The following is a 17,660-nucleotide window of genomic DNA, read 5'->3' as shown; positions in this document are numbered from 1 at the left end:
CCATCCATCCATTTTCTTTACCCGTTTATTCCATTTTTGGGTCACGGGGGTCGCCGGTGCCCATGTCCAGCAATCACTGTGCGAGGGGCGGGGTACACCCTGGACGGGTCGCAAGTCCATCACAGAATGGAAACATCAAAGCAAATATGTTCTTATTTTTAGTATTTTAGTATTTTACATTGTTTTATATGGCACCTTGATTTGATTTTGTTTTATAACACTACTTGTTTAGTTTTGCTTTATTTGCATTATATGGCTGTTTATTGTTGTGTGTACCTTACCTGTGGTTTGTTTAAAACGGGTCTCTCTTGTAAATGAGTCCTCGTGACTCAATGAGACTAACCTGTATAAATAAAGGTTGAATGAATGAATGAATTTCTGACTCTATATTAATCTTATAATAAAATAATGTAATTCTTTTAGTTTTATTTATTATTTTAATTTACGTCTATCCACTTAAGATTTTTATATTAGCTTACTAAGTGGTGTGTAGCTTTTACATTTGAGGGACACTTATGTCATCTCATAATTTTAATAGCACAGAAATTTTTTCAGAACAAATATGACTTGATTTGAGTTTTTGCTTGATTTTTTTATATACAATGCACTGCAGTCATGGTCATCTGCATGAATATCTGCTATTTTGCCCTAAAAAAAAATCTTCTTTGCTGCTGCCTGGACTTTCATCTCATCCAACCAAACTGTTTTAGTTTGGATGTAAAGAGCAAAAACACACTTGTGTTGTGCACGAGTAAACATTTGGTACAAACAGTAGATCCACACACATACAAGAAGAGAATCATTCATATGCCTGGCCGACTGGTGCAGGCTTGACCAAAAACAGGACTTCCTTGTCGGCTACTAAATGTGGTTGGGGGTGGGTGAGGTGTGGGAATATTGGAGTGGATACTGTTCAGTGCGTCAATAGTCAAGAACCAAAAAAAACTGAAAACTGTAGTTGTTAAATTCAAGACACTTGGATAGCTAATATTTTAATATCATTTAAAAGTTTGGCATTTTTATTTTAGGTCCAGACAGCTTTAAAAGATTAAAGTGGGAAAACGTTAAATTTTTCCCTCCAGGAACAGGTATTATAAAGTTAAGAACCTTTAGAAAGTTTAAGGTTTATTAGGGAGAATCTTTGCTATTTTGTTACTTGGATCACTATATGGTGCCTTTTAAAAAAATTTTATTTTTATACAAATTTCAATTATGGCTAAATTAATGATTCAATATTTGCAGCCTGCGTTCTTTCTGATGTATTTTGCCAACACAGCTCAACACACTTGTTTTCAAGAACAGAACTGTTTGGACCCTAAAAGGGGAAAAAAAAAAGACCTACGGGGCATTTAAACGGAACGTTAACGGATATTTCCTCAAACTTTTGACATCCATCCATTTTCTTTTATTCCTTTCTGGGTCACGGGGATTTCTGATGCCCATGTTCCAGTAGTCATTGTATGAGACAGAGGGCACATCCTGGACATATATCACTTAAATATGTTTAAAAATTGCATTTTGTGAGAAAGTTGTAATTTGAAGTGTATTTCCTGTTTTAAATGACGGCTTTGTTTTGTTCACTTTAAACAAAGGAGGACCCTAAAACTGAAACGACTTTGCATTTTTCATTTCATACCACTTGAAATTCATCAGTGATCAACACACCTGTTGTCAATCAGTAATCACCACTCCCGTTCACTCCCCGGGTTTCCTCTGCTGCTTGTCACGTCCTCCTGCTTGTTTCCGGCGGCTCGTGGTCCTGGCTCATGTTAACGGTCGTTGGGTGATATGCATTCCTTGCTAGTTTCATTAAGTTTCGAGGTTCGTTCTTCATCCACCTGCATCTTTCGTCCCTGCAGTTGGGTCCTGTTTACACTCACCCTCCACCAAATGGGACAAAGCTCATATTTTAGTTTGCTTCCACAGTGCAAAAGTTGTTTTGCTGCAGCTCCAAAACAGAAAACACAAACCCCTTTTTCCTCCTCCAAACACTTGACCACAATCAACCTTAGTCCTCCTCCAGGCTGTGGTTTGACAGAGTGAAACATGGAAAGGCAGAGTTAGTGGTGTGGAGGGGAGGACATCAGTTTGTGATTTAGTGGAAGATGTCTGTGAGACGATAAACTGCCTTTAAAGGGGTCACCTGGACTTTCTTTTCCACTTTGGACCTTAATTTTCAGTCACATAAATCACTCTCTCAGTGGCTCCAATCAGCTCTTTTGTTGCTAATTTCCAAACCTGAGTGCTGGGTTTGAGAAGAACAGATACACAATGGCAGGTCAAGAATCACATGTTAAGATAGAAATAATATCAAATGAAAACTATTCAATTGTAACAATTCATTTAAGGAAATGAGGTCAATTTGTCCTCTAGTAGTCTAAGTTTATATAGCAGCATAACAAGCCAAACATAATTATAGGATTCATCAAAAAGGAAAATCTTAAGCCCAGTCTTAAAACTGGACAATGTATCAGCCTTACAGACAGAAAAAAAGTGTCACAGGTACTAGCGTGCAGAGTAACACGTATATAAATACCCCTCTTCAGTATCAGAACTGTGCTGCTTCGCTTCAATCCACAAACATGTCTGTGTGAGAATGTTGGTTCTGGTGTGGGCTTTTTCAAGCTCTGTGGTTACAGTAAATGCTGTCAGTAAATTCCTGCAGGTGTTTCGGCTCATTAATGCGTTTAAACATCCCTGATTTCATGGCTTTGTTCGTGTGTGTAAAGCAGCAGGTCGTCACCAGGTTTGCGTGTGTTGAATGTGCAGGAGTGACTCACGAGGTGACAAACACCGTTTTAATGTGCATTAACAACAGAGCTCGCCTGTTCCAAGAACTGAGTCGCTCACATCCTTCTCTGTAAACCTGGTCTTCCCTGATCTGGTGTGTGTGTGTGTGTGTGCGTGTGTGCGTGCGTGCGTGTGTGCGTGTGTGTGTGTGTGTGTGTCAGCTGTACCTCTACAAATTATTTAACCGTTGGAGTCAATCTTATTCAAGATGGCCTCCGCAGCTATGCAACCATAGCAAACACAACAATGACTACAACTCGGTCAGCTTTACAGATGTTGTGATGGTAGTTGATCGTCATCCCTAACAGGAACAACGAGGGCTAACTGACTGAGCAAGGTGAGGTTATAAAACATTAACTACTGGAGTCAACCCTGTTTGTTTGTTAGCTAAATATTTCATGAACTATTGGATGGATTAAAAATATAAATATCAGATAATCATTTGGGCCACATATACAAGTAATAAAATTTTGGACTTTACACAATTCAAGATGGCCTCCACAGGCTAAAAGTCAGCAAATTTTGCAGCTGTTGTGCTAAAGTTGGTTGTGATAGTAGCTGAGCGTCACCCCCAGCACACCCTCCCAAGCATACATTGCACAGGATCTTTGCCTAAAACTTCACTTTTAACCATTGATGTCAACCTTGTCTGTTAGCAAAATATCTCTTGGCACACTGGACCGATTTGCATGACACTTTCACAAAATAATCATTAGACGTACACCTACAACTGATTAAAGTTTGAGGCCACCACTGTACAAGATGGCTGCCACAGCTCATGAAAATTAGCCAATACACAAATAGCTATAAGTAAATTTTACTGATTTTGAGCTAAACGCTTGTGTGGTAGTAGATGAGAGTCATCCCCAACCCTTAGGTGCAGTTAACCGTCTTTCAACATGCGGCTGTGGTGGCCGTCATGAAAGTCTGCGGGCGATAGGCATTTCTTCAAGGAGATCTGGGCCATTTGTTTTGCGTGTGACCCTGTCAGGTTCTTCTGTTAACCTGAACTGTCAGCCTCCCCTCGTATGCTTTGTTTGCAGCACAGCTCAAACACAGATCTGCTCTGCTGGTGACTCCTGCAGTGGACAGGAGGACAAAAGAGACAGAGACTGAATGAGCATCAATCCTCACAAAGGAGAGCACCTTTGAACAGGAGCCCCCCCACTGTTCTCTTTCAGCCCGCACACCTTTGCGGGAAGGCCTTTCTCGCAGCCCGCCTTAGGAAAACATCCGTGCCCCCACACGAAGCTGAGCCACGTGTTTCCTTCTGTCTTTAATCTTTGTGAAAAGAGCTTTTAACAAGGCCAGGGAGGATGAGTGGATCTCAGAGAAGAACAAAAGGCGGGGAGGAACTCTGAGGGACGGCAGCCTCTGTGATTTATCACCTGTGGGCCCCAAGCGCTCTCCCGCCCCACGCCCTGGGCTTTTTGTGAGTTTTAGTGCGTATGTGTGTGTGTGTGCACTTGAATGAACACAGGAAGAAGAAAAAAGACATTTATTACGATGTTAGTCAGCGCTTGAATCCCCTTCCGGCCCCAACACCCCGTCATCCATGACACAAACAGATTTTGACATGTTCATTGATGTATTTTTGAACCAAGGAAATGGAATTAGTTCAAAACAAAAAAAAAGTATCAAGGTTTTTATTTTTTTATTATTCTTGTCCAAATTTTTGCATAAATGTGCACTTTAAAAGATAAAAGAATGTAAACTAGTCATTCAAAGTAGTTTATTTCTTGAAAACGCATTCATCAAGATGTGTTGCCTTTGTCTGCCACCTTGTGGCTCAGTGTTGCTCTCACTGACAAAGTTAAAAAATAAATAAAAAAGCTGATGTGTTCCAACTTTTAGTGTTGATTTTCGTCCCTATACATTTATTTTCTCTGCATTGGATTGTTGGTTGTTTTCATTTTGAGTCTTTCAAAGTGAATTTTAATTAGTGATATATTTTATATTTTAATTTGTACAATTAATTAATTAAATTTGTATGCCTCTTTTATGATTGTCTATTGTTGTTGTTGTTGTTATCCACTGTTGTCATCACTTTTTGTTAAATAAATCAGGTCTCTCTTGTAAATGAGTCCCCGAGGCTCAATGGGATTAACCTGTCCTGTATAAATAAATGTTTTATTATTAGTATTGGGCCAGATACCAGCCTGAAGTACTTGTACTCATAAAAAGCACACCGATACTTCGAACCGAGGCCACTTTTGTGCTTGGTGATGTTTCCTCTTCTACTTTGCAAGTAACTGTTGACAAATAATAATAATAATAATAATAACAATAATAATAATAATAATGTCCACAGTTTAGGGATATTTTAATTTTCTTTAATGAAAATAATTTTTCCAAGAGACTAGAGACCGTCATTTAATGCTGCCTTTAAGGTTTCTCGTTGCCGGGTTAAGCGAGTATCGGAAAGGACAATACCGACCTTTTAAAATGAGTCTTTTTTACATTCTGTCAAGGTATGAAATAATAATATGGATTTCAGATCAAGTTATAGGTAAAATTAAATATAACCTCATAGTTTGATATTAAGTAAAACTTTTTTTTTTGTATATTTTCAACGTACAGTATTTGTATCGATCGCACTACGTCTGTCAAAATTACACTAACATTGAACACAGCACGACGTAGCACGCTGATGACGTAGGCACGCAACTGCCGTGTTTCGTAGTGGTCGGATCAAGGAAATCTCTAGCTTCGTAGATAAACACCCTGGAGAGGTGTGAACCCGGCGAGCACGCAGTCCCCGTCCCCCCCAAAAGAACCGTGAAAGGGTTCTTCACGCCGCGCTGGCCGACATGTCTGAGACATACGGTATGTTTGTGGGGGGGTTAACCTTCACAGTGACAGTATTTACCGCCCTGCGTGCTGAGACTGACAGTAGTAGCGATGCTAGTTAGCTTAATCCACCTAACAGGTCTGTGGCTTTTTACCGGGGATATTTATCATTTAGCTGACTTTTTTACCTCCGATATATCCTCACTTTGAAAGCACTGTGAATATTATTAAGGGGCTCAGTTTGTCTGGACACCAGCGGGTTAAACCCCCCCTTCAACCCGGCGTGTGTTACAAACAGATGGTGAGACATTTCAGGGGGGAAGTTGGCCAAAACTTTAGAAGAGATGCAAAAACGACAGGTCGATGCATAGAGGTGGGGCTTGGGTTGCCAGAGCTTGTTGAATTTCACGCCCTTTGCAACCTGAAGTAACCCAGCAAGCACTCAGTCCGAAGTACATTTTAATGTTTTAAAGCACCAGGCCCAGGAGGAAGTTGAATTCTTGTGGTTTTTTATTGCTCCAGTTCACCTGTGGGGCCTCAGCTGCGACATTTTTACATATTTTCCCACCCAGGTTAAATCAAGGTCACTAAATAAACAGCTGAAATAACCAGTTTAACTCCCACTTTTATAACAGTGACAAAGAAATATTAACTTTTATCCTCTTGAGCCAATGGTGTTGTGGTTGCAGGGTTGACCGATTAAGAGCAGTGTCACACATGTGAGAAGTTTTGTTTTAGATATTTCTGTCAAGAAAACAAAAGTATGCTGGTAGATGGATGTTAGACATGCAGTTGACAGGAAAAAGAGAAGAGGCGATATGTGGAAGCAGTTCGAGACGACATGGAAATGGACGGAGGACAGTGAGATGGAGGATGACTCGCCGAAAGAAGTTCAAGAAGAAACAATCTTAGATCTTTATGGAAAGTTTTTTAGATTACAAAATTGTTACTTTACGGGTTGTAAAAAGTATTGTAGCATAGTTTTCTTGATGTTAGAGCAATTTGATGGAGACGTATTGGGTTTCCAAAATCAAAACCATGTTTTGAAAATCTTATTTATCTGTACAATGGATGCAGATGTTTTGTAGGGACAGTTTTGTTTGAAAACAGCAGCTTTAATTTTCTAGCATGTGCAGTACGCTGGTTGTTGCAGTCAACAATGGACAAGCTGCTAATAAACAGAACTGACCCAGTATTGGACGACTTGGATTTATCAGATTATGTTAAATTTAGGTTTAAGGCAAGGGAGCAGGATGTGATGAAGCCGCTTTATAATTTCGGCCAACTTGCAGTAGTCTTGTGGATGGAAGGCCAGCCCAGCACTCTTAACAAACATGGATATTTGGGAGGATCCGATTGAGTCTCCGGGTCGTTTACCAGAGAGTTGCTGAAGTTGTACAAGTCATTAGGTTCCTATAGGTGATAATAGATTAAAAACACATCTTGCGTTCCGAGTGCTTTCCGAGCCACAGACATGGTCCTCATTTTTCAGAGTCCAGCCCTTTCTGTAGACTGCCCGAGAGCCTCTTATTTTGTCTATCTGGGTGGTTTGTGCTCGGGAAGCTCCTAAAACTGCTCCCCTTTTTCCACCTATTTGCACATCCAACCACAATGCACGATTGGTCCATTTTGGTTTAATTTTGTGAAGAAGCGAGTGATCATGTATAGAACAAATGGTGCATATTGTCTCTGCCCACCAGCGAGGGTTTGAATCGCGCCGTTATTTGATTTCTTTGAGATGTTTGATTCAAGAATCTTCCCACTTTTTTGCCGTTTCTCCCTCCGAGTTATGATGAGACCTGTTTGTGAGCGCTGATGTGATTTGTTGCCGTTTTTGACGGGACAGAACGTGCAGCAACACAATAGTGGCGATGCCACCGAGCCAACGTTTTGATTCTGCCACACCGCTCAGACTCTCACCATCTGTTTCTTCTTAGATTCTCTCTCCTATTTTTTTTTTATATGAAACTTTATCCGTGTGGGCTGTATATATGGAATAGTGCCAGCGCTAATGGTGGCTGTAAGAGCCTTGTATTGATTTTTGTCTCGGTCTCCTACATCGTCTCCTCTAGAGGGTCCATGGTGGGATCAGCTAAAGCATCATGTGGATAATAAGTACACATTAAATGATTGCAGATGGTACATATTTATTTGATATTTGTCTTTTTGACACGTCTTTTTTATTGTGTAAAACTACATAATTTGGCCACATTATAGTATATATATCTATTTTATTATCGTTTTTGAAAGCTCATTCAAACCAAAGCCTTTATCAACAACTACATCAGCCTATTTTCTGTCATTCTGCATTGTTTCCTGCAGGTAACATGTTATCAAATACTAGTTTATTTCATTAAAGGTACTTGTTGCAGTGACATAAAGACAGGTTTAAAACGACTTCATAAAGTAAGAAACATTATTTCTCTCATGTTGATGATTATTGTGTCCTTAAATTAAAAAGTTGGAAGCAAAACTTGCGACTGGATGCCATGCACCGCCTCAGTTTGTTTACCGACTGAAAACGGGTCAACAGACGGGGCATCAATGGAGGAGCTGTTTGGGGTCGCAAAGTCCTGCAGTTTTAATCTATTTGTGCATATTTGTACTCGGATTTGTTGAGCAAAGTATCTTGATAAAAATACATGTTTGAATAAAAGGCTAAACTTATCAGTCCAGCAGAAGTTTTGCTAACGCTGTGCATGTTTATAAACAGCGCTCCACCGCCCTGCTTGAACCACAGTATTATTTTTAATGGTTGTTTTTCTTGTTAGTTCTTTTTCCTTTCTGCAGATTCACTCCTATATTTCTGCCCGAGCATCTTCTCCCCGACTCGATGCTTGTTCGACCGCCAATGCGACATATTTTTGCCGTAATTAAGATTTTCGTAAAAATTAGTCCATAAAGTCACAATCAATCCCAGTAAATGAAGTAATGTATAATCTTCCTGATCTGCTTTTAAATTAATTATTTATAACAAGTAATTTAGTTTTAATTTCCTTTGTAACTGACCGTTTTTCTCTGCTGGCTGCCATAACGACTGGAAATCCCTTTGTATAATGCTGAGACACTAGAGGATTCCCCCCTTGAATTTACAGCTGAAATTCCAGATGACATCGCTCCTGAATAATTGAGTTTTGTTTACGAGTGTGCTGGTTTGAAAACTCGTTTGTTTCCAGGTGACAGATTGTCAAATTTCAACAAACTACAAATCATGTTGAAGTTTTTGAGACCAAGAATTTGAAAATAATAATTCAATAATGGACAAAGTCCTCATTGTGACTCATTTTTTCAACATGAGTCACATACTTGTTTACCTTCATGCTACAACCAGCTTAATGTAGGTCAGTCGTGTAACTCAAGCGTTCATCTGGTTTTTGACAGATTCACTGGAGTGCTTTGTTTACATTCAGTGCGGACCCGCATTTCAGAATTGCATATGTGGGAAAACTGGAGTAAAAGTCCTCTTTTAAATGAGAACCTGTTCTCAAACATATAGCTTGGTCAAATAAAAGTCAAATAAAAATAAAATAGAAACCATTTGATGCAGTCCAGGATAATCTTTATTATAGTTTACAATATGCAATGAGCACCTGCACTATCTATATTTAAATAGTTGCAAAGTCATGAAGAGAAACACATAACGGCACTGATTTCTTTGTTTTCATGTCATTAGGTTTAAAGAGATCAGACGGGCCTCCATGGGTAGATCTGGTCCTGACTGTGTTCAGTGATTGTAGAGAACGGTGTTATTTCGTTCCTCTGGGAGATCCTCAACGTTGCTGCGTGCAGAGATTACAGCAGCCTCAGAAAGTGCAGAGCTGCGTCACGTACATGTATCGACAGCCAGTGGTTGTTTGCAGAGCTCTCAGGGAAAACGTCTGGAAAGGATTCTTTGAGGCAAGCTTTAAAAAACGGAGACATCAGCCTGTCTGTTCTGAGATGTGCAGCCGCAGAAGAAAACTTTGATTTGATTCACTTCTGCCAATAAGCTCTCGTGAATTTGACCTGTGAGCTCGTGTTGCTGAAGGAAACGCCCGGCTCAACTCGGAGAAGGATGCATAATAAACTCAGCCGGTGGCGGCGTAATAAGTTTAAATGCCAGATAGGAGCTGAATACTGACAGGATGTACCCCCAGTCCGTAATATCAACAGGCATTCCCAATCATTTTCACATTCAGCACTTCTTATCTGCTAAGCCTGGGCTGGAGCTTAAAGCACAACTATCTGTCTTCAATTTCCTTCTGCAGCCAGCTCTCGGGGAAGAGGATGTAATTACATTCATAATTTGCTTGCACCGTCAGAAACATGCCAAGATTTTCATTTTTTTATACCTTTTTTTTTTTTTTTTTAACTCCCCATCGTGGAGCGGAAAGGGTGGATTAGAAATACCTCCCGTCTGTTTGTGAATGTTGTGAGCATGATCATTAGAAAAATATGAGAGTTACCGACTTCCATTTTGGGGTGTGGCTGCATCCGGGCATGAGAAAGTTCACCGTTGGAAATGGGTTGCCACGTTAAAATGCAAGATGGCCACTATCTCTGCTAATCTGGCTACCCCTATCGTTTGAGAAAACTACGCTTTCTAGTTATGATTTTGATTAAAACAATAGTTTCCTCAAACAATTGGGATGGTCCTTGGAGTGGCCATAGATTAATCAGGCCACCCTCTGGCTCCACCATTCACCTAACGGTGGATAAAATTGTTTCCTCCACTCCCCAGCATTCCTCATTCTGCACTGCCTTGGACAATCAACAACAACAAAAAAAACTACCTATTCTGTTTTTCCAGAATAAGCCTGACCAAGAGATTGTCTCTTGTAATTCATTGACCGGCACACACTGAGGCTGTGTGGAGCTCTTTACACGTCATCCCAGATCATGAGTCAGCTGGGTGGTTCTCTTTTACAACAAAAACCCATGTTCAACCACCTGCTTTTGATCAGTTCTTTTACCTTAAAGGTACAATACTTTGTTGAAAAGGACAAAACAAAGTATAAGAAAAGTTTCTGTTAGATACAATTAACATCCTTTCTTCATCTACTTAAATAAAGGAGTTCACACACGACAACAGGAGAAGATTATCAACCCAGTTTACTCGCAAGCATAGACCGTCTCAACAAAGCTGTTACAGATGTGCAAAAAGTACATGCTTTGAGCCTGGTCAGTGACAATCTGAGCCCGACAGTGAGGCAGGAAATGCTTTAATACACAGTTATCAGACAGAGGTGAAGTCGAGACAAAGTCGGCTTTCCAGCTTAGACTCAGAAAGGCCTTGGAGTTTATCAGGTGCGCCTGCAGGCTCCTCTCTGAGGAGACAAAACAACTCACACACATTTAACATTAGTTAGTGATAAACATCCATCCTTGAGCTACATGAAATGGTGCCGTTAGGGAGAGTTTGCTCCCGAGGTTTGTCACATATTGATATGTAATTCTAAAATAAGGGTAAGCACTCACTCAGATGAATCCGTCCAAACAGCGTAGAAGCTTGAATCGCACGACTGACCTACTTTAGGCTGGCTGTAGTCTGTGTAGGTGAACAAATGTGGCGGAGTCGGACAATTAAAACGAGATGACGTCTAGTTGGAAGTATATGAGTGAACCTGCTGCTGAACACAAAATCTGAGTGAGAAACAGAATTAAGAATAAATATCTGGGATTGAGCAGAGTAGAGGAGCGCCACAATAACTAAAGTCAACATTCAAACGCACGCAAGTTTTACAAAACGTCCTAAACTGTAACGTTAGGATGAAACTGAACTTGTCTTTAAATCTGCAAACTTTACATGAAAAATCTTAGCATAGACACGTACCGAAACATCAAAATGATTAGACTTGTCGACCTGTTTTCAGGTTGTTGTTGGCAACTGGTTACAATTTGTGCATTAACCGATTAGTAAGCTAATCTAAGCTGGGTGAAAGTAGTGGCTTTAATAGGATTAGGAGTTTATCCGAGGATGGAGCACCGAGTTTCTCTCCTCTCTCCTGCTTTCAGACTTCCTCTTCAAGTTCCTGGTGATCGGCAGCGCCGGGGCGGGAAAGTCCTGCCTCCTCCACCAGTTCATCGAGAACAAGTGTAAGTCCTGACATCGCCTTGAGCGTGTTCATTCACAGACGTGTGCACGGCTGTTCGTGCCACACGCTGGAAGCCATTTATCTCAGTCTGCTGCAAGGACACACGAGTTCCCCGGGAGGGAAGTTAATCACTGAGTGAAATCATAATAACAATGAAGTGCACACCAGTTTCTACCAGTCAGAGCAGGGAATTATTGCGTTGGTTCAATATTATGTACAACACCTCTGTTCTTGGGCTCAGCTCTTACTTTTCTTGAAGGACTTGTTCAAACAAAATGAAGTTAAACGGGTCCCAGTGGTGCAGTTCTCCATGCCCACAGCTGGTTTAAGGAGTTAGAAGCTGGGTGACGTGATCATGAACCAGAGTCAAGAGTGCGGAGAAGCAACGCTGGTTAACCTCGAATGTTCTCATTGCTATATTTACCATTAACATCTCCGTCTCATGTTATCTTAATTACATGCAGGCACACTTATTGTGGAGTGCCGCTTCAGTAACGGCTCCTGAATATGACAAATGTCTAATTTCTCACCCACAGAACTGAGCTTCACAAATTTCATGCAGTCGGTGTCTAGCCGAAGCTGTGGAAGGATGTCTAATAAAGCTGTTGTTGTTTAGCTCTCGGTGAGAGTTTTACAGCTCAGTAATCGAACTGTCCAACAATCAAGATGTTTAGGTGCAAGGGCGACTGTAAGCTTTGAGGACGACTCATAAATACCCTTCAGTCTAAAAGTTCACTGTTTTTGTAAATTATAATTATGGATGCACGATATTGGATTTTCGGCCGATATCTGATATGCCAATATTTTAAAACTTATTTGGCCGATAACTGATACAGATATTTTATATACGTTCCTTTGTCAGAACATAGCCCTCTCTCTTATTTAGGCTTATTTGCTACAAAAATTGTGTAAGAGCTGGTGACATATATTCAGTAACAGCCATATGATATGCATAGCACTTTAACTTATATTAAATGAAAAGTGTTAAATGTTATTTATTAGCATTAGTTACCTGCGATGCTGTCTCACCTGTGGAGACTTGTTCCAGGTTCCTAGCTGCAGTGTGGGATCCTCTGCACTCCTGTGCATGAAGGACAGACTTTTTAAGTTCAAAGTTTTTGTCTATCTATTGTGTCGTAAGACTAATCATGTTAATGGGGCTAACACGACGTCCAAATGTCTGTGCTAAAACTCACCCAAGTGCTATCAGGTATTAGCTTCTCAATGACGTCGGAAATGACGGCTTGTAACTCTGGTAAGGCTACGTCAGAAAAATATCTCTGGCTGGGGACGATGTAGCGAGACTCAACGTAGTCCATAAATCTTTGGAATCCAATCCTCAACAAAAAAAAAAAAACCTTCCACACTGCCGACATTTTGACTTCTTCCTCCCCTCTGTGATCAGATCAGGTAGGCGCACGTGACGTCATCATGTTGTACTAGCGCTGCAGGCGTCCTTGTCACTGGGTTGTCATTCAAAAACAGTGTCTTTTATATCGGTGAGTTATTTGATGGAATGTCCGGTATTGAACTTTAACGCTAATATCGGCCGATACCATGGCGATAATATCGTACATCCCTAGTTATAATGTTATGAAACTTTGTCACAGGCATGCTGGTGTTGAAGTGCCGTTGACACATATCCTACAGATACAAAAAAGTGGAAGAAAACATCTTAATATTTAAGAAACATGACATAATAGATGGGATTTTACTAATTTTGTCCCACCACTGGCAGCCCAAATGAAACAGGAAGTGACATTAAAGGGGAACTCCCTGGTTTTTGAAACGCTTGAAACAATTTTATTTGAACTCTGACTCAAAATAATGCAAGGAAATATCATGCAGGCCCCTTTGACATCACTTCCTGTTACTGTTCTTGCTAACATCTCAACTGTTCATCTCAGCAGCGTGACTTTTATTTACTTATGTTATCGTTCCAAAAATGTATTTAGATTCATTACAAAAATTTGATGTCACAGGCACTTTAACGAGGACTGGTTTGGTCCCAGTACAGACCATTAATCTCACTGGAGCTGTTATATGCTCTTTGTGTGTCTTTTGAACAAACGCACAGTTTAAATCAGGTAGTGGGAGTGTCATGGCAGCGCACACCACATGAACTAAAGCAGAATTGTTTTATTGCAAAGGCTTTGCTGGAGTTAACGTTCCTGTAACGTTTAGTTTTTTCCTTTGTGTGCAGTTAAGCAGGACTCCAACCACACCATTGGAGTGGAGTTCGGCTCCAGGGTGGTCAACGTCGGTGGGAAGACGGTCAAACTGCAGATCTGGGACACTGCAGGGCAGGAACGATTCCGGTAATCGCTCTTGACATTTCCTGCCAGGGTTTTTTTTTTTTTTTCACTTTGTAAGTATATATATTTTACTAAATAAAATAAATTGGTGACATCTGGATAGCTCTGAGAAATTCTCCTGGTCCAATGAAGTACCTGGTTAGTTTAGTTTTTGTCACCTTCCTGTCACTTTCCTCAGCTTGTTTAGTGAAAAACATTTAAATCAATTATTCTTTTCCTAGTTCTGTAACACGGAGCTACTACAGAGGAGCGGCCGGTGCACTTCTCGTCTATGACATTACGAGGTACGAAGTCAATTATTTAACTTTTACGGCCATCCTGCCTGTTTACACTCTGAGACGATCAACCTGTAGGTGTTGTCAAGCGTCTGTTAAAAGTGTAATTTAATGACCGAGAGCCCAGACCGACATGGTGGGGATCAAGGTGATAGTCGTTATGTTCGTGGTGAGTTTGAGCAGATGGGAGGTATAAGCGAGCAGCTAAAGGAAACGGAGCGCACGAACCCGACTGCAGCCAAGCCGCCTCGTTTCAAGGCTGCGTGGACGAGGAGTTGCGTCATTCTTTGTCTGTTAGTGAAAACAGCTGTGAAATATCGCTGTGTGGCTACACCCTCCTCCTCACCTCACTGACCTCATGTTACCATGGGAACCAGTTGCCTCACCCCACAGATATTTAGCTGAAAGTTCGTGATTATTTACTAAAAGCTGCTGTGAAACATTACCTCTATCTGTTAGCAAAATATCTCTTGAACCACTGAAATGATTTTAAGGAAGCCTGAACCCCAACTCAAGATGGCCGCCACAGCCAAGACACTATACCTCAGCTAATTTTACAGATATTGTAGAAAAAATAGTTGTGGTAATTCAAGTTCAAGTATCTTTATTGTCATTCACATCACATGAGGTGGAACAAAATTGTGTACACAGGGTCCCAGTTACACCCAAATATAGCAAAAATAAAAAGTATAAAAAGAAACAGTATATAAGGATCTAAGATATACACTAAACACTAATAATGTAAAATAATACAGTATATCAAACAGCAGCCCGAACATGAGTCCGTAGTGAGTAGGTGGGTATGAATGAATACAGCAGCTTGAGATCAGCAGCATGGATCATCAGCAGCACAGATAAGTCACCTATTAAAGTGGCATTACAGTGATTATTCTGGTTAGAGATTCATGAGTCTAACAGCCTCAGGGTAGAAGCTGTTCCTCAGTCTAGTGGTTCTACATTTAATGCTCCTTAACCTCCTTCCTGAGGGGAGCGGGGCAAAAAGTGTGTGTGCTGGGTGAGTGGGGTCATTCATGATGCAGGTGGCCTTCTTTCTGCATCTGGAGGTGTAGATGTCTGTGATGGTGGGGAGGTTGACTCCAACAGACTTCTGTGCAGCCTTCACCACTCTCTGCAAAGCTTTTCTTTCTGCAGCTGTGCAGCCTCCATGCCACATGTTGATGCTGGAGCACAGGATGCTCTCCACTGCACACCTGTAGAAGGAGGTGAGGACTGAGCTTCCCAGTCCAGCTCGCCTCAGTCGCCTGAAGAAGTAGAGTCTCTGATGAGCTTTCTTGATCAGGCTGGTGGTGGTGTTGCTCCAGCTGAGGTTGTCATTCATGTGCACACCCAAGACCTTGTAACTGGAGACCACTTCCACCACAGATTCTCCTATGTTCTGTGTGTGTGTGTGGGTGGGGGGCAGGTAGGGTGTTTGCTCTTTCTGAAATCCACAATCATCTCCTTCGTTTTCTTCACATTGATGTGAAGGTTCTTCTTCTTGCACCAGCTCTCCAGGTGTTCCACCTCCTGTCTGTAGCTGGACTCATCGTTGTTTGTGATGCATCCAGCCACCGCTGCATCATCTGCAAACTTCACAGAATGACAGCCTGGATGGGTCGGTGCGCAGTCATACGTGAGCAGAGTGAACAGGAGGGGGCTCAACACACAGCCCTGAGGGGAAAATATTTGAGCGTCATCCCCAACGCACACTTCAAGCTCTACACATTGAGCAATACCTTTGCTTAAACCTTTAGCATCAATTGTTGGTCACCACCTGTTTAACAAAATATGAACCACTGGGTGGATTTTGATGAAACTTTCAAGTAACTTTTGAATTCAGTCCCATTTAGGATTTGTGACACAATTGACTTTAGCCAGCACAAACATGGCTACAACTGAGGTCATTTTACAAATACTGAGCTAACAGTTGGTCTGGTAATAACTGAGGGTCATTCTCAACGCGTGCTCTGAGCGCCAACAGGTCAGCTGGTGTTTTAGGGCCTTGACCTGGTCAGTATTTTATCACCAAGTGAGATTTAGAGTTGCCAGATTAACTCCTGAAGCTGTTTATTCTGGAAAAATACAAATCTGTTCGTTCCCCAGGCCACAATTAAACAGCTGTCTTCCTTTAACAGTCGAGAGACGTACAACGCCCTGACAAACTGGCTGACAGACGCACGGACACTAGCCAGCCCCAACATCGTTATTATTCTGTGCGGCAACAAGAAAGACCTGGACGCAGACAGAGAGGTGACCTTCCTGGAGGCCTCACGCTTCGCTCAGGAGAACGGTAATTGACGCTCAGTCCCTGTTACCTCGCACCTCACGTATGCATCTCATTTTCTATAAATATACCTGTTCAATCCTCGTCCCCTCCTGGTGACTTCTGCATCCTGGTCCCCACGCAGATCTAATGTTTCTAGAGACGAGCGCTCTGACGGGCGAGAACGTCGAAGAGGGGTTCTTGAAATGCGCTCGCATCATCCTCAACAAGATAGAGTCAGGTACTTTTAACGTTTTACACCGTTTATCCATTTTAACTCTGGGTTTTCATTCATCATTGACGGTTCTGATTCTGGTCCACACTTAAGGAGAGCTGGACCCGGAGAGAATGGGCTCAGGGATTCAGTACGGAGACGCGTCGCTGAGGCAGCTGCGGCAGCCCAGAGGCACAACGACACAGAACAAGCAGCAGTGTAACTGCTAGGGTCAGGTGCCATCCTCACCTGAACCCACGGGCCCACGCTGACGGGACGCCCCCTACAGGTCAGTGACAGGACAACACTTCAAGACTGGAACCAGGACCTGAAGCTGGACTTTATAAGGCTGTGACGGAAATCATTTATCTGTTTTTTTTTTTTATATGCAGCTCAGCTCCAGGTGTTCTTCAGTGTGTGTGAGAGTGTGTGTGTGTCAGAGTGTGTGTGTGAGTGCACCTCGTACCTTAGATCACCTGGATGAGCAGAGGTGGACTCAAACCGCCGACCACGACTATGAATACTCGTCTCCATCTGAGCGGCTCTGTTGTGCTTCTGATCCGGACAGGGAAACTCCTCAGCAGGAACACAACCGGATCATGAAGAGACATCATCATCATCATCATCAGACGAGGACAAGCCCTGGGTTGTTTGTAGTTTGGTTTTGTCTCACTTTGTTTTTAGTAAGTCCAAAATGCTTTTGTCATTTGCACATTGTTAAACGTTGTCAGTGTTTTTGTTATTCAGCCTCTCCTGGAGCGACTTGGTACTACCGGTAGTTTTTGTTCAGTTCAATCCTGCAGTTGGTTTGTAACAAACGGTATAACGGTATATGGGGGAGTGGTGGAGCAGAGGTTAGAAGATGGGCTTGTGATCGGAAAGTCGCAGGTTCACCTCCCGGTACCCTCAACATCAAAATGTGGGTGGAAAAGGTGAAAC

The 17,660-nt window shown here is 41.7% G+C and overlaps 1 protein-coding gene across 2 annotated transcripts; it reads left to right on the top strand.

The window, feature by feature from the left end:
* The first annotated feature begins 5,480 nt into the window (after positions 1-5,480).
* Positions 5,481-17,586, top strand: rab4b (RAB4B, member RAS oncogene family). Of its 2 annotated transcripts, XM_037678181.1 has the most exons (8): positions 5,481-5,616; positions 11,575-11,655; positions 13,858-13,972; positions 14,191-14,253; positions 16,380-16,534; positions 16,653-16,748; positions 16,836-17,010; positions 17,114-17,586. In XM_037678181.1, exons 1-7 carry the CDS (start codon positions 5,601-5,603, stop codon positions 16,949-16,951), a joined length of 642 nt encoding a protein of 213 aa, XP_037534109.1. In that variant the 5' UTR covers positions 5,481-5,600; the 3' UTR covers positions 16,952-17,010; positions 17,114-17,586. The 2 variants fall into 2 exon arrangements, with proteins under 2 accessions (XP_037534109.1, XP_037534110.1); XM_037678182.1 differs by lacking the exon at positions 11,575-11,655.
* Positions 17,587-17,660: the final 74 nt, after the last annotated feature.

This window comes from Nematolebias whitei, chromosome 6, assembly GCF_014905685.2.
Source record: "Nematolebias whitei isolate Nwh7 chromosome 6, NemWhi1, whole genome shotgun sequence".
In the NCBI taxonomy this organism is placed as follows: domain Eukaryota; kingdom Metazoa; phylum Chordata; class Actinopteri; order Cyprinodontiformes; family Rivulidae; genus Nematolebias; species Nematolebias whitei.
The sequence above is the reverse complement of the archived record's forward strand: the minus strand, read 5'-3'. Positions and strand labels throughout refer to the sequence as shown.

Bases quoted from the DNA above. Each gene is read 5' to 3' on its own strand.
- rab4b (XM_037678181.1), top strand. The intron at 11,656-13,857 runs GTAAGTCCTGAC...CTTTGTGTGCAG, and splicing joins CCAGTTCATCGAGAACAAGT to TTAAGCAGGACTCCAACCAC. The intron at 13,973-14,190 runs GTAATCGCTCTT...TTCTTTTCCTAG, and splicing joins GCAGGGCAGGAACGATTCCG to TTCTGTAACACGGAGCTACT.